Here is a 15,238-nt window from a genome sequence, read left to right on the forward strand (position 1 = left end):
GGACATTTAAACTGCATAGAACAATAGCCCCGGTTAAAATGGATGTTCAAAAAAAAACATGTAAATGCACATTTGGTCAGCAATCCTGTACCATATTTTCATAACCTATTATAAATACATGACATTAGGCAATCGCACATTTCCATCATTGCATTTTCCTGGGGAATAAATATGTCCATGTGCTATAAATGCACTGTAAAAAGACATTTTATTGCTATAAATTATGAATAAAAAGTTAAAACTTGAGTCTCTTGTCATAAAAATAAATGTGATGCTTTTTAAAGGCGGTAGCTTTTAGAATTTCTTTAAAAATGTTTCAGTGATATGTTTTTTTTTTTGTTTTTAATCAGGCCTGAGTCGCTGAAACTCCATTTCCTGCTCATATTAAGGCCACTTTCAAACACAAGGCACAAGAAAAGGGACCTAAGAGGACACTTGAGTGTGTGTTTTTGTGCGAATCCATGCCCTGCTCAGGTGCTCCAGGTGTAAACAAGTGAAGAGGATAAACACCTGCACAGTGCACCTCTCCTCCACACATATGGATAACTCTGAAAAGGATGCTCTTTTGTTGTTTGATCTGAAGTGCTCTGAGAGTTCTTGTACAAATGTCAAACGCACATCCTCTGCGTCCAGTTATGGGAATGCTGCAAATGAAATGACCGTTTCTCTGTTTTATGATAAGTGGTACATGCTGTAGCCAAGAGGAGCGGCGTAGAGTCCTAGAGGGGATATGGGCAGAATGGGTCTGTGGTGATGGTGGTAGGTGGAGTACGACTGTCCGTACAGTGACATGGCGCCCAAAGACAGTGGTAACGTAAAGCCCGGGTGTAGGCCTCCTGCAACGGTGGCCGCCACAGCTGCTGTTTTGGCGTCAGTGGCCATCTTGAGTTTCTCCAGCTCGGCCTCCTGGAGCCTCTTGGCTTTTGCCCGACGATTCTGGAACCAGATCTTCACCTGGGTCTCTGTCAAGGTCAGGGAGGACGAGAACTCGGCCCGCTCGGCAATGGACAGGTACTGCTTCTGCCTGAACTTTCTCTCCAGGGCCAGGAGCTGGGACGTGGTGAAGGGAGTGCGGGGTTTTCGGTTGGTCTTGTGTTTCCTCAGCTGACAGGCAGAGGTGACATGACCTGAGGCGGGGTTTTAGAAAGAAAATGAGATTTACAAACATTATTAACACATAATCTGACTAAATTAGTAGTGGTTGATCTCTATCAGTCAGAAAAACATGATTAGTCCTGGGAAATAAACTCAGGCTTTCTTAGAAATTTTGACTATTATTTATCCTATTTTTTTAATTTTCCCTTTAAAATTGGGATATTTCTGTATAATAAAGTTCTGGGGGGAAAGGAAAGCAGCACATCTGACTTGTCAGAGGCTGAAAAGTCGTTAAAGAGAGGATATTAGTGGGTAAATAATCAGTAGGTGAGACTTACGTGGCTGTGAGGAAAAAGCGTTGGCAGCAGCCCAGGATGAGCAGTCCTCTGACTCGGACGCCTCAGATTTTACCGGAGAAGAAGGAGCTCCGTGCTTGTGGCTCTCCTCGGGAGGACTGCGCGTCTCCCGGCGCAGATACAAAGAATTTAACCCGGTGGGCGACGCTGACTCTCCGGTCTTCCGCCCGGATATAAGCGCCTCCACGCTGAACGGGTGATGCCGGCGAACCACGACAGAGGGTTTCTTCTCCTCGCCCGGTGGCGGAGCCTCCGGTAAGTCCACGCGGGTACTGTCCTCCTCGGACGAGCTGCATTCCAGGTCCCTAAAAGTCTCCCGGGAGGCCATGTTTGTCCTCCTGACAGGTGTCCTCCGAGCAAACGCGCGGGCTCGATCCGGACTGCAGCCTGAAAAGTTCGGTCAGGTGAGTGATCCGCTCAGAGCTGTCAGGCTGAGTGAAGGAGGTAGACGCAGCACGTGGTCACGGCTCAGCCAATCAGAGCAGCTCAATGTGTTTATGTAGTTCTTGTGCTGCCTTCATGGACAGATGGAAACTCAAGCTTTGTTTTACATAGAACAGAAAACACTTCTTTTCCACTGTCTATTCAGCTCCTCCAACTTTGAAAATCATAAGAAAAATAATGATAATAATAATAATCTAATCCCATTAAGGTGAAAATTATCTAAAAATATCAACTTAATCCAAATAGGGTTCATTTTAACCATTCTTTTCCAGGGAAGGTCCTAAAGGTGGGCATGTGCCACCCTCACCATAAGCATGGTCCCCTCCCTGCGTGCCCCCCCCCCCCCCCCCCCTGCTCAGGGCAGAGACTAAACATTAATACATTTGATTTTTTTTGGTGATAATTTGACCTATGCAAGATATAGAAACAAAGCATGTGAATTCATTTATCTGAAGTTGAAAAGAGATGCTGCGACAAAAGCTTTCATGATGTCACTGACCTATAAGATCTCAGAAGGCATCTTTTGCAAAATGGTTGCATTTAGATTGTATTTCAAAAGTATTAAAACAACTGTAATTATATTGCTGTTGTTGTGTTGATGTATTTATACACTAAAATTTGAAAGACCTAAAACGGATTTTTATAATATTTTCTTACAATCGTGCCTCCCCAACTGGGCAGCTGCCCCTCCCCCAGTGTAGGTCTAGAACCTCTCCATTTCTTTTCTAATATTGTATTTCAATGGGCTGTGGCATTTGGACACATAAAAGTGCAACAAAATATGTGAAATCTAAAGTAGAATCAGACTAAATTGGAATGTGTGAAACCATTGCATCAGTTTTTAAATATAGCTGAGCGGTGTGAATGTGTATACTAGCACACCAACACATTTAATATTATATCTAATTTTGCTTAATAGTATTACTTGTGTTATATTTATGGTTTAATAATTTATACTTTATTGACCAGCCTGGGGGAATTATTTCTCTGCATTAGACCCACAGTGCTCGGGGGACTTTTCTGTGTTTACTGTCTTGCTCAAAGATTCTTCAACATATGGCCTGCGGGTCCTAGGATGAAAACTATCGCGTCAGACCCGTGCCACAACCCGTGCACGCGCATTGGGTCCACAGCGCGCGTATGAACGGGACTCGCGAGCGAAAATATACATGGCAGCGCGCGCGTGAACGGGACTCGCGAGCGAAAATATACATGGCGAGAGGTCATTTGTGCACTGAGAGGGAGCAAACTGTGTCTGTGAGCGCACAAGGATGTGCACAAGTGACAAACCTGCGTGCGCGCGTTGCCAACGAGCACACGGCAGAGGAAAACGTGCGCGCGCGGCAGCCTCTCTGCGCGCTCGGCAGCCTCTGCGCGCTCGGTTTCTAATTCCGCTCGCTCGGCTGTGAGGGCTTTTGGCACTCTGGAGGCATGGCCTGTGGCAGATCTTCCCTGTCCTCTGATTGATTAGTTTACCCCACACTTTACTCTCTACCTATCTATATAAAAAAATCTGAGAATCAGTAGTTGCTGTCATAGCTCAGCTGGGAGAGTGGGTGACTCTCACTCTGGAGGATCCAGGTTCGAGTCCGGCCAAGGAACATAGAGTTGATGTCATATTATTCTTTCCTAATTCCTGTGATATTATTTTACAGTTGTGACCGTTCAACTGTCATTAAATGTCCGAATGTTTGCTGGGCAGTGTTTTAAAAAGTGCACATAAGCTAGATGGTTTTAACCAGGTAAAAATAGACTTGTGGGTGTAGGTATGCTCAAGTTTAAAAAGTTCTTGCCTCATTAATGTATTGTTTATTTTTTTCAGCATTTAATTGACAAATTATCCTTTCAAATAATTAATTGATGAGTTACATAATTGTCCATTTAGAATTGTTGAATGGACTGAGTCAAGTTTGGTGCACTTCATATATTTCAAAACATGTTTTTTTATTTCAATTATGCATATAAATAATTTTAATGTTAATTTATTGAAATATTTCTATTTTTTCATTACCTCACCCTTGTTTTGACAAAAACAAGACCTTGCTGGATAATATCACGGAGAAACTATTTGTTCACAGTACATGGCTCAGTGAGGATCTGTATACCAAAGGAGGAGATATTCAGAAATCTGTCTGCAGATTGTCACAACCCAGACTGGAAGTGGTGGGCTGTAATAAGAAAGGAGACCAAACAGAGGAGTGGGGGGGGGTTCAACAACTGATTTATTTAACCAGGATTTACTAAAGCAAGTTAGTGAACAGAAAATGGCCATCTCAAGGTTTTACTCGGATGTCCCTCAGCAGGGTGCAGCACTGTTGAAGGTCATCTGAATGAAAGCTTGATATGCAGCTTCTTTATGAAAGTGTGTAAATATACAGTGTGGTTGCCGTACATATGTTGAGGTTCTCAGACATCAGGCTTCTTTGCCCAGGCCTTCACTAGTGGGCTATTTTAAAAGTTGGTAAGGAGAAAAACCACAGCATATAGCTGATTGTTTACAAATGCAAGGAGGGGAATAACATTCAAAAACCTAGTGTTCTTGGACCAGATGAATGGAGCGCTCCACATGCACTCAGAGATGTTATGGCTTCTGTTTCTATAACTTTACATGCAGACATTTGAGGTTTGCCAGAAAGAAAAGCTGGCCTGTACACTTTGCAGGGCACAATGTCATCAATGAAGAAACCCCTGTCTACCATGATGACCATCTCTAGTTGTAGCATTTTCAACACACCAGATTCCCAGGTTGGTCGCTGATAGTTCCAGCATACAGTGCTGAGACAAAGGTCACTGGCCTATGTGGCACAATCCAAATGAGCCTCTTCAGAGTGCAGTTGAACTTGAGGAAAATATATGACTCTGGAAGAGAGGGGAATATGGCCATTGACACCTCAGATCAGTGCAGTCAAGAATTACTGGTGTTTGGGTAGTCCTGAACGTGTTGTGATGCCCCCACCGTCTCATTGGGTTTTCATTTGTGTTTAATTGTGTTTTTCTTCTGTTGTAGGCAGCTCGTTAAGCAGCCTTGGAGGCACCTGGGCTCAGGGTGTGGTGCTGCCTACAAAGCCTACTGTTTTTCTGCTTTCACTGGGTCTCTCCTGTGTGGTGGAGAGTCCTCACTGGCCATTTTCTGTTCACTAACTTGCTTTAGTAAATCCTTACTTTGGTTAAATAAATCAGTTGTTGAACCCCCCACTCCTCTGTTTGGTCTCCTTTCTTATTACAGCCCACCACTTCCAGTCTGGGTTGTAACAATCTGCAGACAGATTTCTGAGTATCTCCTCCTTTGGTATACAGATCCTCACTGAGCCATGTACTGTGAACAAATAGTTTCTCTGTGATATTATCCAGCAAGGTCTTGTTTTTGTCAAAACAAGGGTGAGGTAATGAAAAAATAGAAATATTTCAATAAATTAACATTAAAATTATTTATATGCATAATTAAAATAAAAAAACATGTTTTGAAATATATAAAGTGCACCAAACTTGACTCAGTCCATTCAACAATTCTAAATGGACAATTATGTAACTCATCAATTAATTATTTGAAAGGATAATTTGTCAATTAAATACTGAAAAAAATAAACAATTCATTAATGAGGGAAGAACTTCTCTCTCTCTCTCTCTCTCTCTCTCTCTCTCTCTCTCTCTCTCTCTCTCTCTCTCTCTCTCTCTCTCTCTCTCTCTCTCTCTCTCTCTCTCTCTCTCTCTCTCTGGAAGCCCCACTCTAAGGGAGTTTGCAGTGTATTAGTGAGTCATATATTGTACAACCACAGTCATAAAGTTTTCAATCAGTAGTTTTATTTCAGTATGTATTTTTCCAGTATCACAAAAAATGTAATTTTATATGGTTAAAACCATCTAGCTTATGTGCACTTTTTAAAACACTGCCCAGCAAACATTCGGACGTTTAATGACAGTTGAACGGTCACAACTGTAAAATACCTGAAATTAAGAAAAATCAACATGACATCTACTGCATTGTCCTTGGCCGTACTTGAACCTGGATCCTCCGGGGCGAGAGTCACCCGCTCTCCCAGCTATGCCAACAACTACTGAATAGCAGACTTTTTTATATAGATAGGTAGAGGGTAAAGTGCGGGGTACACTAACCAATCAGAGGACAGAGAAGATCTGCCACAGGCCACGCCTCCAGAGTGCCAAAAGCCCTTACAGCCGAGCGAGCAGGAGTCAGAAACCGAGCGCGCAGAGAGGCTGCCGAGCGCGCACAGAGGCTGCCGCGCGCGCACGTTTTCCTCTGCCGTGTGCTCGTTGACAACGCGCGCACTCAGGTTTGTCACTTGTGCACATCCTTGTGCGCTCACAGACACAGTTTGCTCCCTCTCAGTGCACAAATGACCTCTCGCCATGTATATTTCCGCTCGCGAGTCCCGTTCACACGCGCGCTGCCATGTATATTTTCGCTCGCGAGTCCCGTTCACACGCGCGCTGTGGACCCAATGCGCGTGCACGGGTTGTGGCACGCTTTAAACGCCATAGAAAACGCTCTCCCCTTACACCCACAGCGTGCATAAACACACATTTTTCACCCTTAGCTGCAGATTTTACGAGCTTTTCTGGGCAGTTTGGAAATTCCCTTGCAAATGCTGTTACAAATAAGCTGCCAGGAGTCACAATCTAGAATTATTGATCTAACTACAATAAAAGTTGCAGATGTTGATGGATTCTTAAATTTTATTCTTGCTAAATCAAAGCCATTTTTGATAGAGTGATGACACAACTCATCACCACAAAGTCTGGTTGGTTTATTGAGTGGATTTGAGGAAATAGACAGTAAAAATTATGGCTATGTGGCAGTATTATCACATGTTAAGCTCCAGTAATGGATTAGCTCTAACTCTAACCTCATGAGACAGCGTGTGTAAACACAGGCCCCATGCGGATAATTATAGAGAATTATACCCAGGATGAAACACTGATCTCTTTATTCTTTATCTTTCTCTCTGTGATCTACTCACTGTTCTCTTGATTGGGACTTTCCATTGTAACCTACAGCGCTGTTCATCCAGCAGGCATCGAAAGAGGCTTCTCACCCAAAATTAAAGACTAAACCACTTCACCAAATTACAGATTCTCTCCTTATTTTTCTGGGTCCAGCTGGTGTCTGAGATGCGACTGGACACATAACTCCATTAGCGGCCCACATGTCCCTTCATGACTGTCGCTGACTCATCCATCTCCTTGCCCTACGATTTAATCACATCCATTACTCACAGAAAACATGGAGTAACTTCTGATTTATTACAACACAAATGGTTGTTAATGTTTTATATGGAAAACTTCAGAACTGTAAGCGTGTTCAATCATGCTTTGGAAGGAAGGAAGTATTTTTAGAGCTCATCTTAACTGTTGTAATCCCTTATCAGTAGCTGTAAATGAGGTATCTTTTCTGAAAGTTGCTTTATTTTTGTCTTCCACTAAACACCCTTGAGGATAGATTTATTTAGAGCATGCTGAAGTTTCTTCTGCGTGTTTACGTGAAGCCAGCAGACCCGAGTGTCTCGGCTATGCGGAACAGGACTCGGTTCCCAGGAGGCTGCCAATGCTGCCTTATTAAAGCCGGGTTATTTCACAGACAATCAGGGTTTGTGGAGGCGCCAGTGAGCGGCCAGATGAAAGGCCTGACTCCTCAGGGGAGAAACTGTTGCTTTTTTTTTTTTTTTTACAGCTCTCTTCAGAATCCCCACCTCCTTCCTCCTCCACCCATTCCACCCCGCTCACTCTGGCTCTGCCTGTAACCCCGCAGGTACCTTGTCAGTCACATTTCTGGATCTTGGCACGTTTTTCCTGACTTTAACCCTGCAGCATGTTTAACACCTTCATATTTACTCTTCATTTATTCCTAAATCTCTTTTTTCTGGTCTGTTTTCTTTAGCTTTTGCTTAAATTCGCTAAAGTAAATTACATTTTATCTGATAAAACTAATTTAATTTCCTTTATTTATTTATAAAGCACCTTGATGCCACCAGCCAAGGCTGCCCAAAGTGCAGTACATGATAAAATCATAGATCATATACATTAAAATTAGAGACAAAAATAAGACCATACTAAAAAAATGGATGTCATAAGACATAAAAGCCACTAAAACAATAGCATCAAAATGCACATAATGCCTAAAAACAAAAAAAATAAATAAAGGCATTCCAAAAAAATAACAATAAAACCGAAAGGGTTAAAAAAAAGTATAAACTCCGTACAACTTTGTGTTCATATCACTTAACCAAAACTGTAAGGGTTTGTTTTTCATGGAACATTACATTCATGTCACAAACTGTCTGTAAATAGAATATTGCAAAAGAGATAGAGGAAGGAGGAAAGGAAGGAAGGAAGAAGAAGGTGGGGATCTGAATAAGAGGGGTGCCCTCCTGGGTGTAGCAAAATTACCCACAAATCCCACTTCCTTCTTTCCACAATATAATTTAAGCTTGATAATAGCAAAAGCAATTTGTCTGAGCATGTTTGTGCATGTACATGTGGAAGTCTGTCCAATTTATGTGCATTTGTGTGTATCAGAGAGCCTGGAGAAGCCTCTGGTGGTGTGGGTTGGGCACACCTCACGGCATTGTAATTACAGCAGCAGCTTTGAAGTGGTGGAATGTTTGGCAGGGATAATCAGCAGGCTGGGCCGCACTTAAATTCCCATTAAAAACACTCATTCATGGCAGCTCACTTGCAAATTTTGTTATCTTTGTTGATGCAAAGCCAAGAAAAAAAAAGAAAAGTAAGATGCTCAGAAGCGGAACGTGATCGCAGACCTTTATTTTTGTCAGACATCATAAATGCATGTGATCCTGCACGTTACTTGGAAGGGCGAATCGAAAATGTTTCATTGGGAAGCTGATTAAAATAAAAGTCAAACATTAAAACAGATTTAGTCTGATATGATTACATTTGTTCTTGTGGTTTCACATTTCAGTAATTATAAAGTTAAAGTCCCATTAGGCATCACACACTGGTGAAATTAACGCGCCAGTCCAACTACTTAATGCTGAGTGTCAAGCAGGGAGGCATAGGGTCTCATTTTTAAAGTCATTGTTATCACCCCACTGTGGATTTGAACCCCCATCTCCCATTTTCAGGGCAGGCACTCTACCACTATAGGCCACCAAGGCTGCAAAAAAAAAAAATAATAATAATAATGAAATCTAAAGAACTTTTTAAGCTTTTTTCTCTTTCTCAACCTTTATGGCAACACTATCTCTAAACAGCAAACGTGTGTTAAGTGCAGTGCAGCCAGGCTGAAGTCCCACATTTATTTACATGCAAAACAAACACTCAACAAGCTCCTTTAAATACGTTTTAATGTGGAAACATTCTCATGAGGAAAAGACCATAAAACTTAGCCCAAACACATGTAAATAAATCTTTATCAATTTCTCTGACATTTATAATTATTGCTCTGCCGTGCATCCTTTATCTGCATGCGACGCTGTATGAAAACATATCAGGGAGAGGAACTTGTCAGACCAGTAGGACACATTGTAAACGGCTGACTCAAGCCCACTTGAGCTTAATCACATTGTTTTGACTTAGATCCAAATTACCTGAGTGGTGTCAGCCACCCCACCTCTCCTCTGTGAGGCCTGGGAAGCCCTCAAAGCCTCTGCCTGTAATGCACCTAAATGACTACCTTGAAAGCCACGTTGGCGCCAGAGCCAATTAGCTGTTAACACAGTAGACAGGTCCATTCAGAAGCCAGAGAATGAAGCCTACTGTAACGTGCAAGATTGATGCCCACTTTGCTAATGACAAGAGGAGGAGGTAATCTGTTGCTGGACTCTGTCCTATGTTACAGGATAGTCAGCTGATGACTGTGAACCTGCAGGGGATGGACTCTTCAGAAAAGTAGCAGTTGAGTACAGGTCATTAGAAGAGCTGAATAGAGAAGAGGTAAATGCTTACACTTAGGCCTGGCTATAAAAAAGTCATGTTGACATGCAATGTGTCTCTGTAAGGAGTGCTGTTGACATGAAAAAGCAAGTTCACTGAGAAACTGTCTTTTACATGTTTTTTATTTTAATTTCATCGCTCACTCTGAGTTTCATTTGCAGGCGGAATGTGAAAATGGCCTCCTACCCATATTTCCTGCTTTAGCCTCCAATAGAGAATAGATGGGGAAACACTCGAGTCAGAAAAAGCCACACAGTAAATTTGCATTCTTGGACTCGCCTCGCGACGAGGAAGGTTGTTGTTGGTTTAGCGTCCAGGAGAGAGCAGAGCGCGTCTTGGGTAGTAGGAGCTAACAGTTAGCATTAGCAACCCCACAACATGGTAGAATACCTTCAGGCTTGTGTTATTTGTGGAGATAACACATCGTTGTTTTAAAATGAATGGGATCAGCGGTAGAGTTGCGCTGCAGTAGAGACTCGCCAATCAGAGGCGAGATGTCCAAATATCATGAATAACGATGATTAAAGCTGGGTCCACATGATAAATGAATGATAAATAACCTGCATTTTTATAGCACCTTTTAGAGTCAGTGAAGAAGAAGAAGAAAATATCATTTCTATAGTGTCTCAAGATAAAAATCACGAGGCGCTTCACAAAAACAAAAAAATGTAAAAATATAAAAAGAATTCAGAAAATGGTTAAAAATAGTGAACTCACTTTACACTACAATGAATGATTCATCCATTCACACACACACACACACACACACTGATGGTGATGAGCTATGATCGTAGCCATTGTTGCCCTGTGGCACTTTGACGGAGGCTACACCGGTGCCTCCGACCATCACCAGGTTCGGGATTGAACCTGCAACCTTCCGATTACGGGACAACCTCTTGAGCCACCGCTGCCCACACTGGGTCCTTGGGTGGTGCGGAACGGCAGAAAAACGTTGCTTCGAATAGAATCCATTAGTCTATGGGTTGATCCAAACTGGCCAGAACATTTCAAGCATATCCCAGAAGCGGCTCACAGCGCCATGGCACACCGCGTCACTAAAGATAGGATTGGGTTCTATTCATACCACAAGCCACTTCTGGAACACATCAATTTCTCCAGTTCACATAAGGCTATAAAGGAAATCACACATGATTTCAGTGTAAAATGTCTTGTAGTTTTCAATATGAAAGATGATTGCAGAGATGTAATTTCTCATCTAAGCAGATTACGTCAAAACATGTGATCTAATGTATTTGGATCCAGCATCTTTTGAGAAGTGCAACGATGTGTTCTTCATGGCTTTAATCCTGGCAGGGGAGAGACACAATATATATGACATCATGACATCAAACGTGAACTTCTTCTTCTTGGTTTAATGGTGGATGGCATGAAAAATGTGACCTTGCAAATCTAGAGGAATTTTGTGACGTGAGTTCAACGAGGAGGATGGCAGAGAAGCTGCTCTGCGGCTGAGGCTTCCTCACTGCTGATGCACCCAGTGTGGATCCAGCGTAAGAATCCAACTCTTACCATTTTTGCCCCCCCCCCCCCGGCTAAGCTTTACTTCCTGAAGCAGGAGCGCTAGAGCTTTTATTCCACAGACATCAACTCACAAGAAATTAATTCATGCTAGAGGGACTATGTCTCTCGGCTGGCTAGGGAACGCCTTAGGATTCCCCTTAGCTGGCCCAAGTGGCTGGGGAGAGGAAAGTCTGGGCCTCCCTGCTTAGACCACTGCCCCCACAACCCAACCTTGGATAAGCGGCTGAAAATGGATGGATGGAATAATAGTAATAATAAAGTATGGCACCACAGAATGAGAAGATTTTAAATGTAACGTTTTGATTTAATTGTCAGTGAAATTAATATTGTAGCTGTTAAAGCTTCTTGAAGAATTTCAGTTTTTCATGAATAAATATGCTGCTATGATGCCTTTTATCCAGAAAAACAATGGCAGTTAAATTATCTTTTGCATTTTTGCATCCATCCATCCATCTATCCATCCATTTTCATCCGCTTATCCAGAGTCGGGTCGCGGGGGCAGTAGCCTAATGCGAAAGGCCCAGACTTCCCTCTCCCCAGCCACTTGGGCCAGCTCCTCCGGGGGAATCCCAAGGCATTCCCTGGCCAGGTGAGAGACATAGTCCCTCCACTGTGTCCTGGGTCTACTTTTAGGTCTCCTCACGGTTGGACGTGCCCGGAAAACCTCACCAGAGAAGCGTCCAGGAGGCATCCTGACCAGATACGTGAGCCACCTCAACTGGCTCCTCTCACATTTTTGCAATTTAACAAAATGTGCAAGCTATCTGTGCTAATAGGATCTGTTTTTCTTTACTCACCAGTGTATGAATCTGTGCTTGCATGTGTTGTAAAGCACTTTGGGGGTTCCAGGAATCTAGAATGCCCTATATAAATACAGGCTACTTGCTAGTTTATCTTTCAAGCTGTAGTTATGCATCTCCTTTAAACCAGGAGAACCCAATGACAGTCCTGGAGAGCCACTTTTGTGTGTTTTAGTTGTTTCCCTAGTCCTTTTAATTGTTTTGGAGCAGAGAAACCTCTAAAACATCCTGGATAGTGGCCCTTCAGGACCAGGATTGAGAGAAACTCAAAGGGCATCACTTTTCTATGATTGATTGGTTTGATTAGAGTTGTTTAGGACAGCAGCGATCCACTTTGGCCCCACTCTGACTAGCCGTTAGCGCATCAATCCAGTCAGAAAGAATTTATCTTTCACCAAACTAAGGTTGCACAAAGTCAAAAGCTATCTACAGCATTTGAAGATAATAGTAGCTCATAACTTTTCTGCAAAAACTACCAACAAAATATTTCAACCGGGCCTTTAATTTTTACATGCTATATTTTTGCAACAGTTTTTTAATATAACCTCGTGTGCTTTTGAACAAAAATGTAAATTAATTTGGGGGTTTTTGTGCAGTTTTTGAAAAAAAAAACAGGAGGTGCTGTTGGAAGAATTTTTTCAGTTAGTTAAATGTCCTTAGCATATTCCTTAGCACTGCGGTCTTGGTGATTCTATTAGGAGTAATGCTATATTTAATTCTGATAAAACAACTACAGTGAATTGATTTCTGGCTATTAAAAATTAATAATTAACATATAAAAAGATCAGACAGCTGGGGGAACTTCTGTCTCAGTAAGTGAGTCAGTGTTCATCACAAATCTCGTGACTGCCGTTTCCGTGTCAGACTCTTAACTCTCATGAGGAGTGAAAGACTGGCCGGGGGCCCAGCGATCCTCACAGAGCCATGCAGATTCCGTGTGACACGCCATATCTTAATCAGCTCTGACAGGTAGGATTTATGACAAGGCCATCGTGTAAATCACAAGGACGCTTGTTATTATGGAGAGGCAGTGAAATGGTGTAATTGTTTTAAAGTGGCGCTAGAGGTGTGTGTGTGTGTGTGTGTGTGTGTGTGTGTGTGTGTGTGTGTGTGTGCGTGCGTGCGTGCGTGCGTGCGTGCGTGTGTGTGTGTGTGCGTGCGTGTGTGTGTGTGTGTGTGTGTGTGTGTGTGTTGCATGTGATCGTGTGAATGTGTGCTGCTTTCTGGGAAGTGCTCCAGAGATTGGGGAAATCCAATCATCCAAACAACTGAGACCACAACAACAAATCTCCTCAAGAGAAACGTTTGTCTCATTACAGCAAAAAAACGTTTTATGGTGGAAAAGCCACAACTTTCCCATCTGTGATGTCTGAGTTACACGCAGAGTTAACACACAGGAACTAAAGCAGGACAAGAGTTACTCATTTATGCAACATTTGATGAGAGACCAGAAGGTTTCCTCAATTTCTTTATAGTTTTTCATGATTTAGAGGGGATGTTCATTCATGTTTTAATAATAATAATAATGCATTGAACTTATATAGCGCTTTTCTAGACACCCAAAGACGCTTTCACACACACTCACATTCACACACTGCTAGTGATGGTAAGCTACTTGTAGCCACAGCCGCCCTGGGGAGGTCTGACAGAGGCGAGGCTGCCATTTGGCGCCGTCGGCCCCTCTGACCACCACTAACACAGGCAAGTTGGGTGAAGTGTCTTGCCCAAGGACACAACAGCAGGATACCCCTGGTGGGAGCTGGAATCGTACCCATGACCCTCCGATCATGAGGCAACCCACTCTACCACCTGAGCTACTGCTGTTTTAGTTTGTTAGCACCAGTTCAGAAGAATATCTGCTGTGTGTTGTGGTAGAAATCATCACTTCATCTTCATTTCAGCAGCAAGTCTCTGTCAAACCCACAGTGAACCATCATGATGATATTTACTTACATGAACTAAGATATTTCTTATCTTATGAGGGGAAAGAAAACCTTTCCTAAAAGTTGCTGATTGGTCAGCTTCAGGGACCAGAACAGGCTCCACAGCAGCTTTAAGGGAAATTGTTCATAAATCATCTATTTTGTTTTGCAATCATTACAAACTAAAACGTTTAAAAGATCTAAACAAAACAAACTAGTAGATTCATGATAAACACAGACAGAAAAATTAAATTCTGCATCAGAGAAACTGCATTAAGTGGTCAGTAGTGCACTTGCTGGCGTATGTTCTAAAGTGAAAAATCAACTCAAATGAAACAAACAAAACAATTCAATCCCTTGAGATTTCCCAGAGCTTTTATTTGGCATGCTATCTTAGATTCTCCTAGCTAATTAAGGATGGTATGACCTCATAAGCAAAGAGCAATCAGTGCTTTTGAGAAGCTAGGAGTTCAAAATTAAAAACGAATCCATTTATTTTTCCAAATAACTGAAAGCATTAAAACATTTTAAACATTTGAAATTAAAGTCAGGTCTTTGTAAATAATAAAAGAATTAAGTTGAACTGGATTGTTAAGTTCAGTGTGAGAAGGCGACATCATCAAATGACACGGGAGTTCAAGAGGTTAAAGTGTAAAAGTAGAATTGCCTGGATATTTTAAAGCTAAAAGAAAAAATATCCCTTGCTGAGATTTAAATTTTATGTGTAATCTTATAAAGGAGACATTATGCAAAAATCATATTTTGCCTTCTCGGCTAGTAGAAGCTAGCTGTTAGCGTTTGCAACTCTACAACATGGTGGAGACTTTTCTGTTTTCATTTGAGTCTCTACAGCTTCAAAAAACTCTCCAAATGCAAAAAATAAAAAAAGTCCATCCGCTTTCTGTCTGCATTTGGTTTGAAGAATGATGTGCCTGAAATGAGCCATTTCAAAAAGGCCCAATTTGTGATGTCACAAATGAGGAAATTTGAATAGAACCACCGCTTATAAATTGAAGCTTCTAAGCGAAAAAAAAGAAGAAAAAAAGAAGCACAGAAAGAACATAAGAAGTTGCCTGGCAAGCTGTTTTGTACAGGTTTGCCTCCCGGTCCCAGCAGCAGGGGCGGATTTAGGACTGAAGAAGAGTCGCTGGAGTTTTTGACAATTAAA

At 42.1% G+C, this 15,238-nt stretch overlaps 1 protein-coding gene across 1 annotated transcript; it reads right to left on the reverse strand.

The window, feature by feature from the left end:
• Positions 1-531: 531 nt before the first annotated feature.
• On the reverse strand, positions 532-1,896 carry msx2b (muscle segment homeobox 2b). Its single transcript, XM_015961291.3, has 2 exons — positions 1,434-1,896; positions 532-1,127 (listed from the first exon to the last, which is right to left on the reverse strand). Exons 1-2 carry the CDS (start codon positions 1,777-1,779, stop codon positions 673-675), a joined length of 801 nt encoding a protein of 266 aa, XP_015816777.3. The 5' UTR covers positions 1,780-1,896; the 3' UTR covers positions 532-672.
• Between the last annotated feature and the right edge of the window lie 13,342 nt (positions 1,897-15,238).

Source organism: Nothobranchius furzeri, chromosome 10 (genome assembly GCF_043380555.1).
Source record: "Nothobranchius furzeri strain GRZ-AD chromosome 10, NfurGRZ-RIMD1, whole genome shotgun sequence".
Classification (NCBI taxonomy): Eukaryota; Metazoa; Chordata; class Actinopteri; order Cyprinodontiformes; family Nothobranchiidae; genus Nothobranchius; species Nothobranchius furzeri.